Raw genomic sequence first — 20,385 nt, forward strand, 5'->3', positions numbered from 1 at the left:
ATAACAGTGCAATAGATATCAAATTCTTACATACTCATTGACCTGCCGTATAATAAGAGTTGAGACTTATCAGTCATGCCAGATACGTATAGTATGCATCACAAAATTGTCTCCAAACGAATAGTAAATGCCTCCAGGGTTTCTGTAGAGTTGATGCTCTCAATGGCCTAGGGACATATGATATTAGCTACTGATAATATTAACAAGACTCGTTGGATAATTTCTTTGGACGTACTTCATGAAATTAACCGAGATGGGATTGCTGAGAACTTGGAGGAGTTTGGCCCCCGTGAACTGGACAGTTGCCAGGTAGGTTGTCATCCTGGACATCAATTACCCGTGGCAAGTCGCGAATGCTGCCAGTTTCAGGCACACACAGGGCTTTATGAGATCGAGCTAGAGCCGCATTGCACTTCTGATAATCGTAGGCATAGGTGCAGCCACAACCCCCAGGGCCAGTGTAGCGTTGGCAAAGTTGTTCACACATTGTATGAGATCTTTGAAGGTTCGAAATTGGTAAAGATAAGTTCCCAATATGAATTGGATATATCCTTTTATTTTCTTCAAGCGACAAAATGGCATACCTCTGTAAGTTTATATATAGTCAAATTGCATGGGAGGCGCCAGAAAGTCCAGAAAGTCCAGAAAGTCCGGAAAGTCCAGAAAGTCCGGGAAGTCCAAAAAGTCCGGAAAGTCCAGAAAGTCCGGAAAGTCCAGAAAGTCCGGGAAGTCCAAAAAGTCCGGAAAGTCCAGAAAGTCCGGAAAGCTAATCTAGCGGTGAAATGAGTCCTCGGTTTCAGAACTCAGAAAGCTATTCACTATATAGGTTCATGACGAGAACTTGGGCTTGTTTCATTCTCCAAAATAAAACAATCACGAACCTCAAACGCTTACCTCCCTCATGGCGCCGAAGCGTGTTATCCTGCGACTAAGTGTTGAAGAGTTTGTGGATTGGTCTGAGCCCCTATTGTTCGAAGTTGTCCAGTCACTATTCAGGTACCTCGGGCGACCAGTGAAAGAATTAGAAGATGAGAAGCATTTTTATCGTGCGGAACCACTGCATCAGCAAACGTCGAAGCCCCAAACACGGTTTCATATCATTCTAGATATCGAAAAAGACAACTTCAAGGGGCCAATAGACGATTCCTTGGAACATGAAATCTATCGTGTTCGTCGGAAAGACTCGATGTCAGTGAAAAATTGCCCACTTTGTATCGTGTCGCTAATCCACTTTGTTTTGCTCAGTGCGATAATCCCGTACGAGAACGCGAACGAACGAGAGAATCTTATCAAACGGACTCGTGCCTACACCGACCGATTGTATCCCTTCGGAACTACCCGGGTGAGGACTAGGGCAAGTAAGGGGGATGTTCCGACCATGTCCTGAGTTCTTTGGGTCTTCAGTAGTGTTTATAATGGAGAGGATCCTTGTTCGTTGGCGAATGAATTGTCAACGTGGTCAAGTAATAAATAGCCAGCAACCCTTTTACTTGCAGGTAAAGCATGTAAGATGTTTTAATCGAGTTAAAAGCCCCAGGCAGATACTGCACTATCAACATATTTGTTATTTCTTGGTAGCCTAGTAATCATATCGTTGGAGCAACGCATTCTTATGACCTCATATCTCAATTTGCTTCCCGGAATCGGAAATTCAATATTCCGTCCTATGATAATAATCAGGGTGAACCGCTAGGTCCGGGAGGTCCGGAAGGTCTGTATCATTTTGCACCAGTATCACATTCTTCCTCCCAGCATAATTATGGCCCGTGCAATGAAAATAGAAAAGATCATTCATCGTTTGCAGGAGGAGCTTAATATATATGATGAAATACATGGATCCGAAGAGCTAGCTTTGGCACAAAACGCCGGTGTGGAAACTTGTCGAAAGCTTCTTCTTAAGGATGACTCTCTCGGAAAGCAACGACGTTCTGAGCGCAACAAGGCCAAGAACCTATTATCAAAAATATATAGTGATTCTCATGAGCTTTTTGTTCTTTTCATAATCACTATACCAACATATCAATGGCATCTCCTGGATGAGAAGACTACTGTACCAGCTTTGAGAAAATGGATGAAGAATGTGACAATTCCGGACTGCTTGAGGAATGAGTCACTCAAAGTATGCGATGGATTTTTTGATAAGTCGCTCAACTTGAAGAAGACCGAGAGTGAGTTTATTAGATGTTCTATACGTTCATGGGAAAATTGAGACTGACCGACGGCGAAAGGCGTGTTTGATATAAGCCTCCGCGATCTCCTGTCTTTCCTTCAATCCAGGCCGGAAAGCAACACTATGGTCCAACTACATTGTACTTTGAGTGGTACACCCTTGCCACATATCAATTTCGACGCGCAACAAACTCTCGGTCTGGGAGGGTCATTGGAGTTCTCACTCGAGTTATGTGAAGCCATCTTCCGATCCTATCAAGCCGAATCAGTCGCAACAGAATCAGGTCGGCTGTAGAGGTAGAGCAACCTAGGCGTCTCCAATATCCGGCCGCTCTCTCCCCTTTCTGCTCTTATAGAGATCAAGCTCCAACCTTTCTGGTTCTGACCTATTGGTATCGTGATTGGCTTCACATCAGGAGCGAAAACCCAAACCGCGCCTTCTGTGTCTTGTTTCTTCCCGACCAAAACTGCGCGCACTGAGGTGTCGATAGGACTAAAGGGCTTTCCGATCGTGGGTGCTGTATCTAGTTTTAGGTGTTCATGGAACTTTCTAGTCAATAGATAATCATCAAATATATTGAGTAGACATACAAAATCATAAGCCTTGCTTTCAATGGAATCGACTATTATTGGTTGCTTTAAAAGAGACTCGATGCTTTCAATGTCTCCAAGTTCCTTTGACATTGACACCTCCCGACAATACGCCATCTGCTGTATTGTATGACGGCGAGATGGATCGCAATAAATGAAGACCTCGATGTGCGATGAAAATAAATGGCCTCAAATGCTGTTCAAAGCCCTTTGACGCGTGAAATCGGGATAGTATGTTAAACATACTCCTGCAAGATATAATATTGAACTCTAGACACCTGGGGGAGGAAAGGAAAAAAAAAGAAAATGGAGGGGTCAGGCGTCCTGATTATCTAAAGCCACATGCAATAGTTAACTAGTTAGTTAGACTAACTATCTTTAGGTAGGCTCTCCCGTCTGACGAGAACGGGACCATCGGATTATTAGTAAGGCCGACCACCACAATGGAGCTCGTTGACCTCAGATGACAAACTCATGGAACGACACATCATAGTCCGCGCATACTCCCGGTAACTTTGTCTACCACCTCATAGACCTCTAGCCTCCTACTTGTCCTGGAATTGTGTCACGGACTGACTGCAGACAGATCATTCACCGAATGGGACGAGGGCTGTGAATACGATGAACAGCCACCTCAAACAAATGTCCCCTGTACTATCGCCTGGAAGCTCGCACTCAACGGCAAGACACTAAGCAGGGTGACTGAAGAAGATCCGGTCGTAACCCCCCACGATTACTGGGATGGCGTTCTCAAATCAGAAATAGATAATATTCCGCAAACTAAGGAAGCTTGCCAACGGGGTACCCGCTTGGAAAGTTCCTTTCTTGTACGTGCTCTATTACGTGCTGTCTTTTTGGTCCAGCCAGCCGAAGAAAGGGATCTTTCTATACTCGAGGGCGAAACCGCAATATCAAACTCGTGTTGTAGAAAAACTGCCATCTCATCAAGGTATAGACTGGGCTTTTCGACGAGGTGTTCGAGGAGTGCTTCGAGCATCGGTGGGGTTATACTGGGTGGTCGACCTCCGGGATGCATTGGCGGACTCTCGCCACCAAACATGCGCAGGTGTGAACGAACATTTCTGCTAGAACGTTGGCTACATTCGGCAGCATCAGCAATCTGTGAGTTAATAATGCATTTTCTGCGTAACATGTCTCGGATAAGCGTGTGCTTCCAGGGTTGAAGGTGGCATCCCCATGGCGCGGAGCTCCCATGGGGTAGAGTAAGAAAGAACTTGAGGGTGGGTGATGTGGAGTGGAGGAGGGGTATCCGTAACAATACAAAATTACGAGTTCTAAATATAACTAGGATACGACCTTGCCAAATAGTGGTACGTGCATAAAGTGGGGCCTTCGAACTAGGATTTAGATATAAGCTCGTCACTGCGGGGCGGAAAGAGGTTTCGACCGAAGGTGTACTAGTTTCTTATACAGTGGTGTTAATAAAAGGGAGAGAATGTCGGGCCCAGGGCCACATGGACCGGTCATTTCTAGAGACCCGGAAGTAAACACACTGTGGTGTATATCAGGGCTAATAATAAATACATTCTTGACCACTCGAATGAAAAATACCCCATGGTATCTCACCCAACAATATCTATCTTCCTGGGAGATATGGAAGATATCTACTGATTGGTACGGTATTGATGGTCTCTGGTCCTTGTTGTCCGGCCTTTCCCCGGGAACATTATTCCTGTTCTCGTGGGTAGTGGCTTCACAAATTCGCAACCGATGTCCGATTGCTCGCAGGAAGCCTCGCTGCCAATATCTTTCTCTTGGACTAGAGGCACGAATTTAGTTTAGGGAGCCAACTCCAGGGTTAAAAAAGAGTTATAAAATCCTATTTCTGGCCATTAACTTCCTGTGGTGTCATTATGGACGTGGCTGAAGTACCAGGGGCCCGATGAGCCAGAAAGTCTTGTCTAATCGTTGAAGAGAGGAGGGTGTGTGGTCTCTAAGGGAGCTTGCTACTGCGAAGTGTTCTCCGAGCAATGTTGTTATTTGCCGAATCGGTGAAAGATCAACCCCTCACCGGGCGTTTAATAGAGGCCTCCAAATAAGGCGTAGAAGTGCCTGCTAGTCGCATATGACCAAATCCTACGCTAAATAAAAAATCGGTTTTTGGTTCTGATTAAATGCCCGGCCGCATGTGTCGGTGACCTAGATGCCCTTCTGTGACCAACCGCTGTCACTCCCAACTGGCAACGTCCGTTAATGCATGTACTCCCAAAGGCCCGGCAAGTTTTTTTCAGTGTTAAAATAGGTATTTATCGTTCCTCCATTCGCCCTTGCGAATATACCTCTCGCTCTCGTGGTCATTCGCGTTGGGCTGTCCATGCCACGAGGGCGATTTTGTATGCAACACGACATGGATGGACGTGACCTACCCGGGCATTATTTTATTCCGATGACCCACTTTGGCTTACACTTGTTAGCTGGGCATCCGTCCGGTCATCTATGACATCTTTAAGGACACTGAGTAACGATGTATCAAGCCCTGGACGCTTGACCAACTTTCGTCTCGCCTGCGATCCGGGTACGTCACGAAAGTGTGCATACCAATGAGATAATCTATCGCGCGCCAAAAAACCGCGTCTGCTGGTCAAGGACGACGGCGGTCAAAAATTGAACGCGAGCGACGGGTATTTTTGACGATCTCACCAGTCCCACTTCAACTTGCCCAGATAGCTGCCAAGGTCGTAGTGGCTTATGGCGTCAGGCAAGTTTTGCCCGGTGATCTTGAAACGTCCTACTCCCTTTAATTTCTAGATCCGAGCCACCCCTGTCATCACGATAATGGTGCTTGTAGAAAGACAATGGAATTCCCGACCTTGAAAAGGGCTGACCCACCTGAATTACTAACAAAGAAGATGCCAGGGTATCTTCTTCCGTCCTCGGCATCCAACATCCATTTCGTCGACGACTAGGATTCGGCCTTCCCCGTATGCTAGGGGCTATGACCCTTTTCACAAGTATTCAAGTCATGATATTACTGTCAATTTGTTTAAAAAATGGCGGCATTGGCGAACACTCCAGGTGGGCCATCGAACATAGAGGGGACGATTCGCAGTCGCACTGATAAGTACTCGCCAAGAATGACGAAAAATATGACAAAATACCTAATTCTGCGGTGCCTCATTATAGCTGCTCCTGTCTAAGAAAGAGATGTGTTGTAGAGATGGATCGAGATTTCGTAACTCAGGCTGAGCTTGTTGGGTAGGAGTGAGATACCGGTGGGTTTCGGATGACTAGAGCTGTATGGCCGAATACCCGCGCAAAGCAACGATGTACTGGAATAATCGCAGTAGGAAGGAATCGCTATATTCTAGATTATTGAATCAAACCACATCAACTTATGGACACAGAGACAGCCCAGTTTCGGATTGCCAGCTGAATGAGTTTCCGGTGTTCAAAGATTTGACATTCTTCAGAACGGCCCCTTCTTTGAGCCTGGCTGCTCCGGTATTGCTGCTTGGAGGGCTCCAGCTATCTACCTGTGTCATGAAGTGAACTACAGATGGTAAGCACCACCCAAGCTACTGACCTGATCAAAGTATTCCGAGCCGGTTACCATGGACTCGCAAGAAATAGGAAGAATAGCCCTCGGGGGTATCAAGGGGTGCTAGATCAGACCCTTCAAAACAGATGCCAAGACGGCTCAGGGCATCACTGTACACCTTGAGGGGTCTACAACTCATGCAAGCGCTGGTGGCGCCGAAGGGCGATAATATCCAGTATACAGAGATTGATTGACTGATCGAATTCATATGCTGACCTCTCATCCTCGGTGGCCTGGAAGACTACCTTTTGCTATCTTTACAGTATGTATTTGTGGTGTACTATACTTTGTCCTAAATATACTGAAGGCTAATTATATCTAGCACAGTTGTAGTAGATGGTTTCATAAAACTTATGCATTCGCACAACGCCTCAAACTCCCCTGTATATTATGCTGATTCCATAAAACAACTCGGTCCTCCTAGAGTAAATCTTTGCTAGCATGTTGACACGTCCGGTATTGGTCTGGTATTGAGGCCATCGAGCTTGAAGTATTGCGTGATGTAATGTATCGACTTCTTCATAATCTCCGACCTCGTTGCATGGACGGCCACTGTGGGTGCCTCAGATCAAGCAGCCCTGAATCTAGGATCCCAAGATGACAAAATTTGCAGAATTGTGTTGTCATCTTCTCCGAGTCTCACGTTCGGCAGAGAGACCAGTTGAGTGAGGGTTTTTGGCAATGGGCAATCCAAGTCTCTCAATTCTTCTAGCGTATGAGAATAAACACCGTCATTCTGCATGAGACTGAGGGCGACTGGTAGCCTTTTTAATACTGAGCTTGGCGACAATAGATGGTAGGGAAGGTAGTAACCGAAGTCTCCGGGGCCCAATTTCAGGTGGATCTGTCTTAAGGCCGGCAATCCGATATTGAAGAGAGGAAGACAGTCCAAGGAGTTTGCCAATTCGAGGGTCTTCAACCGTGGGAATTCTAGCACCGTGTAACAAGGGTAGTTCTCGCGTGAATTGTAAAGCCGTATTTCTTCAAGACTCTCATTCATAGATTTCCAGTGATCCCAGAAATCCCAACCGTTCATATGTTTGGCAGTGAATCTCCGTAGCGACTTGGTAACACCCTTGAAATTTAGGTAGCCATAAAGGGGTTCATCAAGAACGCCTTCAATATCGAGCGCTAAGAGACTGGGCAGGCGGGACCAATCCACGTAGACATCGAAATCACCTCTGTGCGGCATATAATAATATTCGCCAAAACACAGCTTGAGGTTAAGAAGATCAGGGAAGTTTGGAAGACGGAAACTTCCGGGCTTGCATCCGAGGCCTTTAATCGCGAGAGAACGAAGATTTTGAAAGTTCCAATCCTGTCTCCAGACGACTGGCTCACTGCTCCACACTTTCAACTCACGGAGAACCGGAAAACCTGCGGCCATTTGAAGAATTTGACGAAGGGTTTCCTTGTCGAGATGACTCCCAACGCTGCTATTGTCAGACGGCCCATTGAGGTGCGTCCTGGCTGGATGAACATCAAGCGTACCTGAAATACTTGACGTTCGCAAATTGAGGCAGTAGTTCTATCATTTGAAACGGCACGCCAAATTTATACTTTAGTCTTTGTACAGTCGAAGCCCATGTCGCCAAAATATTCTGTGCAAGGCGCGGATGCAACTCTCTTTTGTTCAGAGATACCCTGTCAGAATCAAGCCTAGCAGATTCAACTCGTGCTGTCCGAAACAGCATTGGGGCAACGCTGTAACAAAGTGTCTTAGATGTCTCAAAGACATGCCATAGGTCTTCAGACCCTAACTGAGATTTTGCGCATGTTAGCTGGAGACGAGGTTACAGAGCTGGTCTTCGAGGATACCTGTTTGAAAATTTCATCAAGTAACTCCTGAGGCAATAATTCAAGTGTCATGGACATTATCGTTACAGAGAGCTTGATCTAGGTATGATGACGCGGTGGCAGTTCTATTCTCGAACTTCAAGTTTAGAAATATGCCAAACTGTGAGTCTGTTCATGGAGAAATCCAAATGGAGGAAAATATACCTAACATGGCAGCTGCAACAAATGTCTTCATACAAGCCCCAGGGCAATTCGTTTTTATGCTCTAGATGTATGGACCCAACTTATGGATAAAGGCAGCTCGGTTCCGGGGAATTAGCAGAAGACTACTCATCTGACGTCCCTGAGGGTATCCGGACATAGTCGGCTGATGCTTATTGAACATACACCGGGCCTTTCAGGCGTACGGTTTAGAAAACTCCAAGACAGGCGTGACTTGCCGGGTGAACGAGTATCTTGGTGTTGGAAAATATAATGTTATATACCCGATCAACTTTCTTCAAGGGCCACTGTTTGTTATCTTGAGCTTGGCTCCTCCGTTAGAGATCCTCAGCCGACTTTCATAACCTCACAAGGGATAGGGGGAACGGCCGACGAGGGTACCAACGGGCTGTAGATGATGGCCTTCAGCCATGTCGAGACAGCTCAGGGCGTTGATATGCGTACACCTGGGGAGACTGAAATATTGAAATGGCCGAGCTATGGGTGCCAAGATTAAGTGGCTGAGGGGATATTTGAGGGCTGCTATCTCTGCATGATGCACGGGCAAGTTGCGACAGTATACCCGTAAAAGAATATCTTGTAAAGTAGGAGATATGTGGAAGGAGATAGCAGAGATTATTGTGATTTCTTTCAGCTGACAAGGACTCAAAGCAGCTTTTTTTCAGCTCACCCCAATCGATGGTAGCCTTCACCAAGCATTCGAAGTCACTCCCAGAGCTGACTGCTCAAATTCCCTTTGTGGAGAACATGCGAGTAAAAAACTGGGAAGCTCGCCTCCACTGTCCCGCAGCGATCGTTAAACCGACGGGGATTCAACAGGTCCAAGATTGTGTTCGATGGGCTCTTGAGCATCGAACTAGCCTCACTGTCGTTGGTGGTGGCCACAGCGGCCACTGCCTACAACCCAATATTGTGGCGGTCGATATGTCTTATTTTGATCAGATTCATATCCTTCACGCGAGCAACAACGAAGCTGGGACTAATCCGGATCGTACGCCGCTTGTCGTCGCTGGAGCGGGCTGCAAGGCAGGCGATATTGTCCGTAAGACTATGGGAGCCGGCGTGACCGTGCCTTTAGGTGCCCGCCCAAGTACCGGCGCGGGGCTGTGGCTGCAAGGTGGCATTGGTCACCTGGCTAGAATCTATGGACTCACATGCGATGCCATTGTCGGTGTCGTTGCTGTCAGTCTTCGATCAGGTCTGGTCCTCTGCATCGGCGATGTACCCGGTGAACACCGCCCGATGGATGCTGTCCATCCGGAAAACCAGTCCGACCTTTTATGGGCGACAAAGGGCGCTGGGACGAACATTGGCATAATAATCAGCGTGGCCTTCAAAGCCTTTCCAGCTCCGACGTACCTGGTTCGAGAATGGAGTGTTCCGCTGATGGATTTTCAGCATGCGCAGCATGAAATGAGCGCTTTTGACCAAGCGCTGGCGGGGCAGCTACCAGAGAATTGCTCAGCAGATGCATATCTCTACTGGGAAGATGGTCGGATGCACCTTGGGGTGATGGTGTTTGAATGCTCAATACCTGGACGTGACGTGGAGCCTCTTTCACATGTTTCTCTTCCTATAGGCCCCACGTCCGGAACAAAACATACTCTGAGGGTTATGGATGGTGTGGAAGTTTTTGACGCCGAGATGTATATGTCCAGAATGCATGGCGGGCATGGTGGTAACAAGACCTCTTCGTTCAAGCGCTGTTTATTTTTGAACAGCATTTCATCGCCAAAGATCTTCGCGACATTAGTACGAGCTATTGAGAGTCGTCCGTCCCCATTCTGCTACCTTCATTTGCTTCATGGTGGTAAGGCGGTCAACAACGTGGCACCTGATATGACCGCTTTCGGGTGTCGCGGTTGGGACTATGCATGTATCGTGACAGGCGTGTGGTCTCTAAACGACGATACCGTGATAAATTCCGGAGATGTCGTGCAGTGGGTATACCGAGTGGCTGCGGACTTATTACCCCTGAGTTGTGGGGTATATGGCGCAGATTTGGGGCCCGACCCAAGAGACGTGACACTGGCGGCTAAGGCATTTGGACCGAATCTGCAGCGCCTAGCCTACCTCAAACATACCACCGATCCATCCGATGTCCTGACTTATACGTGTCCGCTGCCAGAAGTGCCAGCAGCACAGAAGCTCATTATTCTAGTCACTGGTGAAAACGGAGCCGGAAAAGACTTCTGTGCAAACATCTGGGTTTCTGTATTCACCGAGAATATTCAGAGAAGTGTTGTGGCACGCGCTGTAAGCATTAGCGATGCGACCAAGCGAGAATATGCCGTAGCCACCGGTGCCAATCTGGAGCGTCTGCTTCAAGATCGAGCTTACAAAGAGCAACATCGATCCAAGTTAACGCGGCTCTATGAAGACCAGGTCCGACAACGGCCGCATCTTCCCGAGGAGCATTTTCTTGATGTGGTCCACGAGGCTACAGATGTCGATGTTCTTGTAATCACAGGCATGAGGGATGAAGCTCCAGTTGCAGCCATGTCGCATCTAGTGCCTACCACTAGAGTCCTGGAGGTACATGTCAGGACGACTGACAGCATCCGAGAGGGCCGACGGCAGGGTCTCACTGATGATGATACTTCAAATTCGACTCCCTTGAGACACTGCCCAACCTTTGTATTCGAAAATCATCAAACTGGAGGGGAGGGGGCAAGAAGGTTTGCGGAGAGCAGATTGCTTCCATTCCTTCGCGAAGATTTTCAGTGGCTCGCCCAGATTGTTCGTTGTGTGCCCAACTTTCCGCGCCCAGGCGTCGAGTTCCGGCATGTCTTGAGCATCGCCGAGCAACCCGGTGGGCTGGCTCTGTGCACCTCTTTGATGCAGTCTTCTTTCGCAGGGGACTGGAATAAAGTTAATACGATCACCTCTTGCGAGGCTGGGGGGTTCATATTTGCTTCACCACTTGCTTCAAAAGTTAACATCCCTTTCACGCCAATCCGTGAAGCAGAAAAACTACCTCCACCCAACATAATAGTCCCTATCTCTGCTTCGCATATATCTGCCTCTGCATCGGGATCTCAGTCTGCCAGAGTAAGACACATTGGGATTTGCGAGGGTGCAATCCAGAGGGGTGGGTTAATCGTGGTTGTAGACGACGTACTCGCCACTGGGAACACGCTTCATGCTGTTTTACGGCTTCTTAAGGAAGCGAACATTTGTTTGGATCATGTCAAAGTCATGGTAGTCGTTGAATTTCCTGTTCATCGTGGCCGACAACTGCTGCAGGAGCGCGGTTTTGGCAAAGTGCATATACAAAGCCTCCTAACTTTCGATGGTGTTTAAGGAATGAGGGATGCGATAATAGTAGGATTCAAGAGACCATATTGTCAATTCTTCGTAACTTTGATGGGGAGACAAATTAAATGACCCTTACGATCCGCGATACAGTAGTGTATAACCAACAATCAAGTTCATCAAAATCTTGTTTGCCTACGCCACATTCGAGAGAGTTTCGTAGATCTTTGTAAAGCCACACGCTAGAGTAGCCTCGCGTTTATCTGACAATCACATAGCAATCTGTTTGGCCACCAGGCTATATTGGGACAGGTGGAAGTCATCAAGAATGATCTTGATAAGGTTTGATAAATCAAGCTTTTGACTATGGATCGAACGCCGAAGACTCTTTAGCGGACGTTGGCTACCTTGCACGGCACGCAAGTTTGAAAGGCGTGGAAGAGCTTTGCCTAGGCTACCACAAAGCACTGGCCACTCAATTCGGGAGATGATTGCATTGCCAGGTATCGATCGGTAGACAAGCAATTCTGTGTCAAAAAGATGATTTGTTGGCTTACCAACTAACTCACGTAATTTATTACAAGGTATCACGTTATAAGGGCCTAAGATCCAAGCGTCTATTATGATGACCTCAATGCCCTCACTTCCTAGAGCTTGTAATCGTAACGCATAATTGAGTGCCCGAAGTAGGTCGGTAACGACCCACTTGAATGGTGTGCGCCTCAGCATGCCCTTGGCGTAAGGTTAGACGCATGAATTTCCAAAGAATGTCGCAGGTTCCATACCGGCCAAGCATGAGAATCAACCCAGTCCTTCACGCTACAGGGGATCTCGAAATCCCTCTAACCTAACACATGACGATTGTTTTCTAGCCCCACTACCAAGAAGTTAGCCGGGAAGTTATAGAGAGCTACCCGCTTGCAAATGACGAAGGCTGTAAATTTCGTATTAATTTATGCACCTATGTATTCGGCTTATGAATCTACATAATGCCACCGGTATAGTAACTACAAGATGTTGCGGAACAGTTACGTAACCCATGTATTAAGGCAGACAGCGGTGCATAACCACGGGAGATATCCATCGAAGAGCATGGAACCCCCCACCCCGGCACCGTAGATCTCGGAGCCAAGGAAGCTCTTATTCCTGGTTCCTCGCAGATGTGCCATGTGGTATCAACTTCCCCTTTCTGGCATCCACATATCTCTGCCTTGCAACTCGTACGGTCGGTAGATGACAGTACATTTCCTATTGTCTGATGTGACAGAATAAGACAGTTGTGTTATTCAGAATCTTCCTTCGCCCGCAGCTGTTGATTGCTAACTGTTGTTCGCCGGTGAGCAACAGCTGCTGAGGCAGCGTAGGGTGCGAGATTTGACCAGATATTGCTAACGACAGGAGTCTCGATCACTGAAAGAGATGAGCTCGAACTTGTTTAGCCCTGAAAATGCTGATGGTGCTTACCAATACGAGTCGTGGCGATGGGATGAGTCGCCACAGTATGCGCCAACCCCAGGAAACTTCGGTCGTACCCCCTCCTCGCCGTCAAATCTAAGCCTTATCAACGCCAATTCTCCGTCCTTCTTTGAATACCCCGCTCCTCAAACAAGCGCCTTCCGCACAGATAAACTGCCGCTCCTTCAATACGGAGACTGGGTTGAAGGAAAGGCTTATGATGAGGACCCACCAACCTGTATTCACTATTGGATTGAGTGGAAGGTTACTCTCTAACACAAAGACCGTGATAAGGGATACAGAACAAGATCTGGTTCTTGCCCCTGGGTTTTATTGGAGGCTGTTCCTCCAACCAAAATTGAGAGAGAAGCTATGCCTCAAATATTCACACAAAAAGATTGCATTGGACGACACATCCATTGTGGTGACAGTTCCTCGGCGTGACAAACTTACTCGACAGTTTGATAAGACAGATATTGACTGGCCTGGTATTGAGAAACAGCTTCTCAAATGGGGTTATCACTTTCTTGCCGGCAAGAAATTGAAACTTATGATATCGTTCAATTATATAGAAGAAAACCAAGGCTCTACAGCTAGGCGCAAGGCGACTGACAAACGAGGCACTTCTTCTGCTACTCAGGGTATGCTTCAAGATCTTGATCGGGAGGTTAACACGGAGGAGGAACTAACTGGAGAGCCTGCGGCCTGGAGGCATGTCTATATGGTAATGCGCTGTCCCGGGTCGTGTGAGTTAGGGCCGCACTGTTGGCAGGATCCTTACGGAAAGAAACATTATAAACTGTACAGAGACGAACTTTTGAGCCTGGTCAAATATGTGAAGGGTGGGAAGAGATTAGAGTCCCATGAAGACGTGGCTCTAGGTGATGGGTTGGACTTAGACCAGATCGACGAATTAAGTGATCCCGAATACTTCAAGAATCGGGGAGTAAAATGGGGTATTGCTCGTCGATTCGTCAGGGATATTAGATACTGGGCAGGCAACTTTTATTATTCTGTGGATGGTGGGGAGTCAAATTGATATAATAGACAACCGGGTTGCCAATAGTCACACTCCATAGTCTATCTTCCTGTATGTGTGGTACGGCCGAGGAATGCTATATATAATCATCTATCAGCACACCTGCATGCCGAAAATGGCCTTCAGCACTCTGTATCCTTGAACCAACAACTCCATCACACCACTCGAGAAAAGCGTCAAATCCTTGACCTGGATTTTCTTCGTACTCATACCACCTTCGCTTGATGAATTGCTTGAGTTCAGCGAAGAACTCCTCAATAGGGTTAAGATCTGGAGAGTAGGGTGGTAGGTAAAGTAGCTTAACTCCCGCATTCAGGCACATCTGATTAACGCGCTATGTACGGTGGAAGGATGCATTATCTATGATAATTACGGATCTCGGTTCCGGCCATCGGTTGCAGTGGTGGAGAAGCTGCTCGATGAAATCCTCAAACATATTGGTATTAGTTGAGCCTTGAAAGACTCGAGATAAGAGAATACCTTTCTGAGTATAGGCAGGCAGTATCTGATAACGTTGATCACGGTGGAATTTAGAGATCTGAATTGGTGTTACACCAAGAGGGGACCAGCCAGTTCGCCGAAACCCTACCCTCTTATCACAGCCTGACTCATCCACGTAAATCAGCTGGTATGACGAATAAGGGGATAGACTATGCAGGTAAAAGTCTCGGAGATCTGCGTTTTGTTCCTTAGCTCTTTGCCGAGCTGCCTTGTTCGACCGTCCAATTGAGGCAAGTGTCTTGCTTAGACTCTGTTTGGTTACGTGCTTTCCGAAATCATCGTATATAATAATCACTAATTCATCCAAGTATAGAGTTGGTTTTTCCTTCAAGCGTTCTAACACAGTTTCAAGCATCGATAGAGTGATACTTCGAGGGCGTCCGACGCCGTTCCGGGGGGCTCTGACATTGCCAAATGTCTGCAGGTTCTGACGGATATATGTTACAGCTTGCTTGCTACAACCAGCGGCAAAGGCGATCTCGGCTCTCTTTGACGACCCGTTCTCGATCATATGCTGAATCAGTTCGAGCTGTGGGGCTTTCAGATTTGCCGGCATTTTTGATTAATGTGGGATGTAGCTCTGTGGTAGGGAGCGCAACCTACTACGTGGTGTTTACAAAACGAAGCTCGTGATCATCAGCACGGCCCGATAATGACTCCGGAGGTGAAATTACGTTGTGTCACGTGCAACGAACTTCCTGTGGAAGCAATTATATGAGGTGGACTATAGCTTATATAGCTATGGTTATATGACCTACATCGCGGAATGAGCCATGCAACTCCCGGAACCTACCGCCAACGTAGTGGGAGGTTCTAACAGTAGTTAAGGAACACAGCTTTTAGTTTAGCATTGCAACTTGAAAGCCGGTGAGCGGCTATATATTTAAAGAATGTACTACTACGTCTAGTCCATCGAAGAACCAGAAATCGAAAACAAGAACGAAATCACACAAATGGATCTATAGTTCGGTTTTCAAGTACCCCAGCGCCTATATAACCATCCTCGACTTTCCCACGTTAGTTAGCCGGTGCCATTCGACTCCGCTGACGAAGCGTAGGGCCCCAATATAAAAACACGAAAGGGATCGGCACCAGCAAAGCAGCGATGCAACCAAGTAGAGTGCCCGCCCACTGAACGCCCAAAGAATTGAATAGCTGTGTGGAAAAGAGCGGGAATGCTGCCCCAACTAGCGAGCGCATGATGGTATTGGCCGCAAAAGCGGCTGCGGCACTAAAAAACTAGGTCAGTGTTTCAGAACACAAGAACACGAATGTGAATGGGAAAGCCAATCATGTGGTGGGGTTTATACAATTGAAGGTAGCAGTCGAGAAGATAGTTGAAGCATTGCATGAAGATCGAGATGATTCCGAAGCCGATGAAGACGCTGGCAGCCGTGGGTGCCATCCAGTGGATGGAGGAAGTATAGCCCGTCCACCCAAACCTGAATATAATTAGTATAGCAGAGAGATGAAGGGTCAAGGAGAAACATACCAAAAAAGGCCCGTGGAGAAGGCAATACCACCAGCGATACAGGGGGGAAGGCGCCATTCCGGAACAGGAACATAATTGTTTGCCTTCAGCTTAGCCACATAGGAGTGCTGGAGAAGCATAATGACGCCCGTGGCAATCATTTGGCCGATGATCAGCCCGATAAAGGGCAGGCCGCTGTTTCCACCTTGCATTCCATGGATCTGCTCAAAGACAATGGGGTAAGCCTGTAGCAATCCGTATGCCAACCCATAGATGAACGACATGTAAATAGTCACCAGGAAGGCCAGAGGCTCCGTGAACAGTAGGTGGAAAGGACGTGCGATTGTCTTCGTGATCAAGTCATGGATGGTAATCTCGAGTCTCTCATGAGTGGCATGGATGGCCCAGTTACCCGTCTGCCGCCGCAGCAGCCTTGCTTTCTCTACCAGGACCATAGGAGCATAGCTCTCGCGGGCGAAACACACCAGCATGAGGGTATTAAAGAATCCGACGATCGCCGGGATGTACAAGGCCCAACGCCAACCAAGATAGCTGGTCACAGTGTAGCCTCCAATGAACGGGGCAGTGTAGGGTCCAGTGAACATGGCCAATGTGTACAGAGCAATTGCTGCCCCACGGTGGGTAGCGTTAAACAGATCCGAGAGACAGGCAGGGACCAAGGTAATAGGACTGGCGGCAAATAAGCCAGCGAAGAAGCGCCCAAGCATCAGTGTCTGTGTATCTTTACATGTTGCATCGGCGATCGTGAATATGCTGAATCCCAAAGTTCCAATGGTCAACGGCCATCGTCGGCCGGTCAGCTACCATGGAGAGGTGTCAGAGTGCTCAAATGGAAAATGCGCTGGAAATGAGTAATATACCTCAGATGCGGGAGCCCAAATGATAGGCCCAGCCGCGAATCCCAAGACAAATAGCGAAGTGCCTAAAGATGCTACTTCGTGGCCAAAATCGAACTCCTTCATGACTGACTGGGTAGTTGTAGCGAAAACGGCGCTTGTATACGAAGTCGTGAGGGCGCAGAATGTGAGTAGCGCGGTATATAGCACTCTTGACGAGAACCTTGTCAGCATGCCAAACTCTCTGGACAAAAATGGAAGGGGATCTTCAGGAAGCACCTTGCTCTCAATGCCCAATTGTGGGGGTGCATTGGGTCGTTCGAACCTTCTAACTCGACCACATATGCCACAAGGTCTGGCACGACTGGGGGCATGGGTTTTCCTGCACCCATAGTGAGAGTAAAACTCGGTTGGCCCTGATCACTGGTGTTGCACGTCATGGTAGGTGGCCCATCATTGGCAGTCCTTTCCATGATAAGGTTGACCAAAATTGTTTCAAAATCGCTTGTAACCTTCTCAATTGTTTTCCAACCACCCCAGGAAATTCCAGAGAAAAAGCGTAAACTTAGAACGAAGCTTTATGAAATGGTGTAATCGGGAAGTCGGCACCGGAAATGAAACCGTGCTCGATTGACGCACCAATGTTGAACGCATATATTACCCCTCTGTGCAACTGGTACTCAAATCGGTTGAGACGAAGGGATTCTAGAAACCGACTTACTCCTGCCGGCACTCATGAGTAACCGGGAAAAATGTAGTATACGCGTTGACCTCCCAGGCTCCGATGCACTTTACTTCATACATTGTTGATGTGAGTCGGACTCCGTGGGAAGACCGGCCCGGCTCCACGATGACCAGGAGGTAGATTAGAAACCACACTTGACGGCACAGTTGCCAGGTATCTTTGGCATTCTCCACGGCACCTGGTCGCTTGATTGCGCCGGCTCGGCTCCACGCCATCGAGCGAGCTTCGTCATTTCTCGGCATGCATGCATTGGGTAGCGAGTTCAGAATGGGCAGTTGACTACACTAACTGCTAAAAAGCTAGTTCTTCTCCTTCGATTACACATACCCTTCTAATAATTATAGTTACGTAAATACTATACGTGGAGCGACGTCGCGCTCGATGATCTGATTCTGACGCTTGGCAGTCTGATGTCTACTCCATCGTGCTGGGCAGAAGGTTGATGACAACTACACAGGTGTAAAAAATCTTAATGTTTCCTATTGGCGGTCCAATGCGCACTGTATTCTTCTTGAATGTTATTCAGATAACATAGCAAAGAAAGCCACCAAAGTTCACCACTATCTACGCTTCTCCAATGCCCTTTATAATCCTAGAGATTCCGGGAAGGAATGACAGGGAGTAGAAGCCAGCTCGCCTCTTTTCCGACCTCCACATTGTTGATCCCGTCAAAGATCTGGGATGCGCGATCATCAGGATGCTCGTGCGAGAACTTGCCCACGCCCTGAGTATCATGACCCGCAATCTCGAGAACGAGTGACTCGTTTGGCTCCAGGAATGTGTTCGTAGGCCAGACCTCCACGTCCAGCTCGTACTTCTCGTTCTCAACCACGGGCAGGACATCGGTCGAGAAGTAATCACGGTAGGGGAGGTACGGCCTATGGAAGCTGCTCTCGGTGTTGACCTTCCGGAGGGAGGCACGCAGCCATCCCTTGACCACCGGAACGGGATCACCCATGGTGCCGGTGTAGAAGATCTCGCGGCCATGGGCATCCAGTTTGCGAATGGTGACGAACACGTCGATGTCTGAGGGAGCCGGGGCGTTGGCTTCCTTGCGCGAGGCTGAGACGGTGAGATGGGCGACAATGTGCCCGGTGATCTCCAACGGGGTTGGGGTTTTGTATTGGAAGGTGATGGGTTCCCCGTTCATGGCATCATAACTCCGAGTCGCGGTGGTAGATGAGGGCACAGGCCACAGCGTGCTTTCCGGAGTGAGATAAAACTTCGTATACTGGGTATCAGGAATTGGCCAGTCGGCTTCAGCTCGCGATGGGAACTTCAGTTCACGCTCTGGATCGTCAACGCCACAGTCGCCCTTGCGTAAGCACAACTCTACTCGAGGCTGTTGGCCGGACTTCCACCCATCGTAGTCTTCATCCTTGAGGAATGCGTCCAGGAAGGACTTCTGCAATTTGGCCGAGTGGGGATAGTAGAAGGGAAGGTCATGGCGGCCAACAACGAAACGCAGAAACTTGTAAGAAGAGGAAGCCTGCGTCCAGCCGATGACATTGCCGCGCAAATGCAAGAGGATGCCTCCCCAGTTGGCTACACTCAGTAGTGGCACTTCGATGTTGGCGAGGTCAAAGGTGCGACTCTGGTAGTAATCTTCATCCATGAATCGGTGCTCAGCCGTATCGAGCGTCTGGTTTCGCCGGTTCTTCACCAACTCTTCCTCTGTCAGATCACCCTCCAACGTGTCGTCTCCCCACTTGCGCGCCGCACGACCAGGCATACCGTACTGGTTGGGCTGCACGCCATTGTGCCACCAGAAGTCTGTAAAGTCAGGGATATTGCCTCCTGTAGTGCGGGTATAGAATGAAATGGGACTCACCGATGAATCGGTCCGATAGAATGCCTCCGTGGCGAACGCGATCCCGGTAATAGTCGCTCATGCCTTCCCAGGGAATAATCGCGGCAAGGCCTTTCGGTTTACGGGCAGCAACCCGCCATTGTGTTCCAGCATAATAGCTAATTCCCAGCAGTCCAACACGACCAGACGACCATTGCTGCTCCGCACACCATTCCACCACGTCGAAGAATGCCTCGCTGGTTCCCCGAGACATCGTATCGAGCTGGCCCGGGCTCTGACCGGCACCGCGTTCGTCCGTGCGGACCACGATGTAACCTTGACGAGTCCAGAAGCCTGGATCGGGAGTTTCCCAGGAGGAATGAGCAGACTTCATTTCAGGGTTGACTTGGTCCCAGCTCTTCTTGAAGAAGCTTTCGTAGGGCACATCCTTTCCGTCTGGTTTCATTAGAACTCGAACCAATAGAAGCAATCGGGATCGCGCACTCACAGGGACCATAGGTCACAATAACCGGATATACCTTGGAGCCGTAGGGCTTGGCATCTTGAGGGAGATACACATTGCACCTTAGAAGGCTCTGCTCGTAGGTCTTGAGAGGGATGTCCACATTCTTCATGAAAATGTAGGGAAACCTTGCCCGTTCCACCTCAAGAAACTTATTTTCTGCCATCATGAAGGAACAGAGACGTCGATTGACTAGGCGCAGTAACAAGTAGACTCAAGAGAATAGACTAGCGGTGAAAGATCCCAGTCAAACCACTTACATATAGTTGGTGGTAAACCCCTCCTCGGGCTTGGCTTGACTCTCCGTCGGCTCTCTCGGGTCTCCACCACTCACCCGACAGCTACTTTTGCGGGGGTGAAACAGAGGATAAGGCCAGGCTATTGCTAGATCATCTTTCTCCATATCTTCAGT

General features: G+C 48.3%; 3 protein-coding genes across 3 annotated transcripts; 1 reads left to right on the forward strand and 2 right to left on the reverse strand.

The window, feature by feature from the left end:
- Window positions 1-9,016: 9,016 nt before the first annotated feature.
- LDX57_007914 (uncharacterized protein) lies at window positions 9,017-11,641 on the forward strand (the record flags this gene model as incomplete). Its single annotated transcript, XM_046089631.1, has 1 exon — window positions 9,017-11,641. One exon carries the CDS (start codon window positions 9,017-9,019, stop codon window positions 11,639-11,641), a length of 2,625 nt encoding a protein of 874 aa, XP_045945603.1.
- A 3,964-nt stretch (window positions 11,642-15,605) lies between these two features.
- On the reverse strand, window positions 15,606-17,042 carry LDX57_007915 (MFS transporter; the record flags this gene model as incomplete). Its single annotated transcript, XM_046089632.1, has 4 exons — window positions 15,606-15,819; window positions 15,899-16,030; window positions 16,081-16,880; window positions 16,941-17,042. 4 exons carry the CDS (start codon window positions 17,040-17,042, stop codon window positions 15,606-15,608), a joined length of 1,248 nt encoding a protein of 415 aa, XP_045945604.1.
- A 1,211-nt stretch (window positions 17,043-18,253) lies between these two features.
- On the reverse strand, window positions 18,254-20,085 carry LDX57_007916 (uncharacterized protein; the record flags this gene model as incomplete). Its single annotated transcript, XM_046089633.1, has 3 exons — window positions 18,254-19,434; window positions 19,493-19,906; window positions 19,959-20,085. The coding sequence occupies 3 exons, from the start codon at window positions 20,083-20,085 to the stop codon at window positions 18,254-18,256; spliced, it is 1,722 nt and encodes a 573-aa protein (XP_045945605.1).
- Window positions 20,086-20,385: the final 300 nt, after the last annotated feature.

The sequence above is a fragment of the Aspergillus melleus genome, assembly GCF_016097325.1.
Source record: "Aspergillus melleus strain CBS 546.65 chromosome Unknown contig4, whole genome shotgun sequence".
Lineage (NCBI taxonomy): Eukaryota > Fungi > Ascomycota > Eurotiomycetes > Eurotiales > Aspergillaceae > Aspergillus > Aspergillus melleus.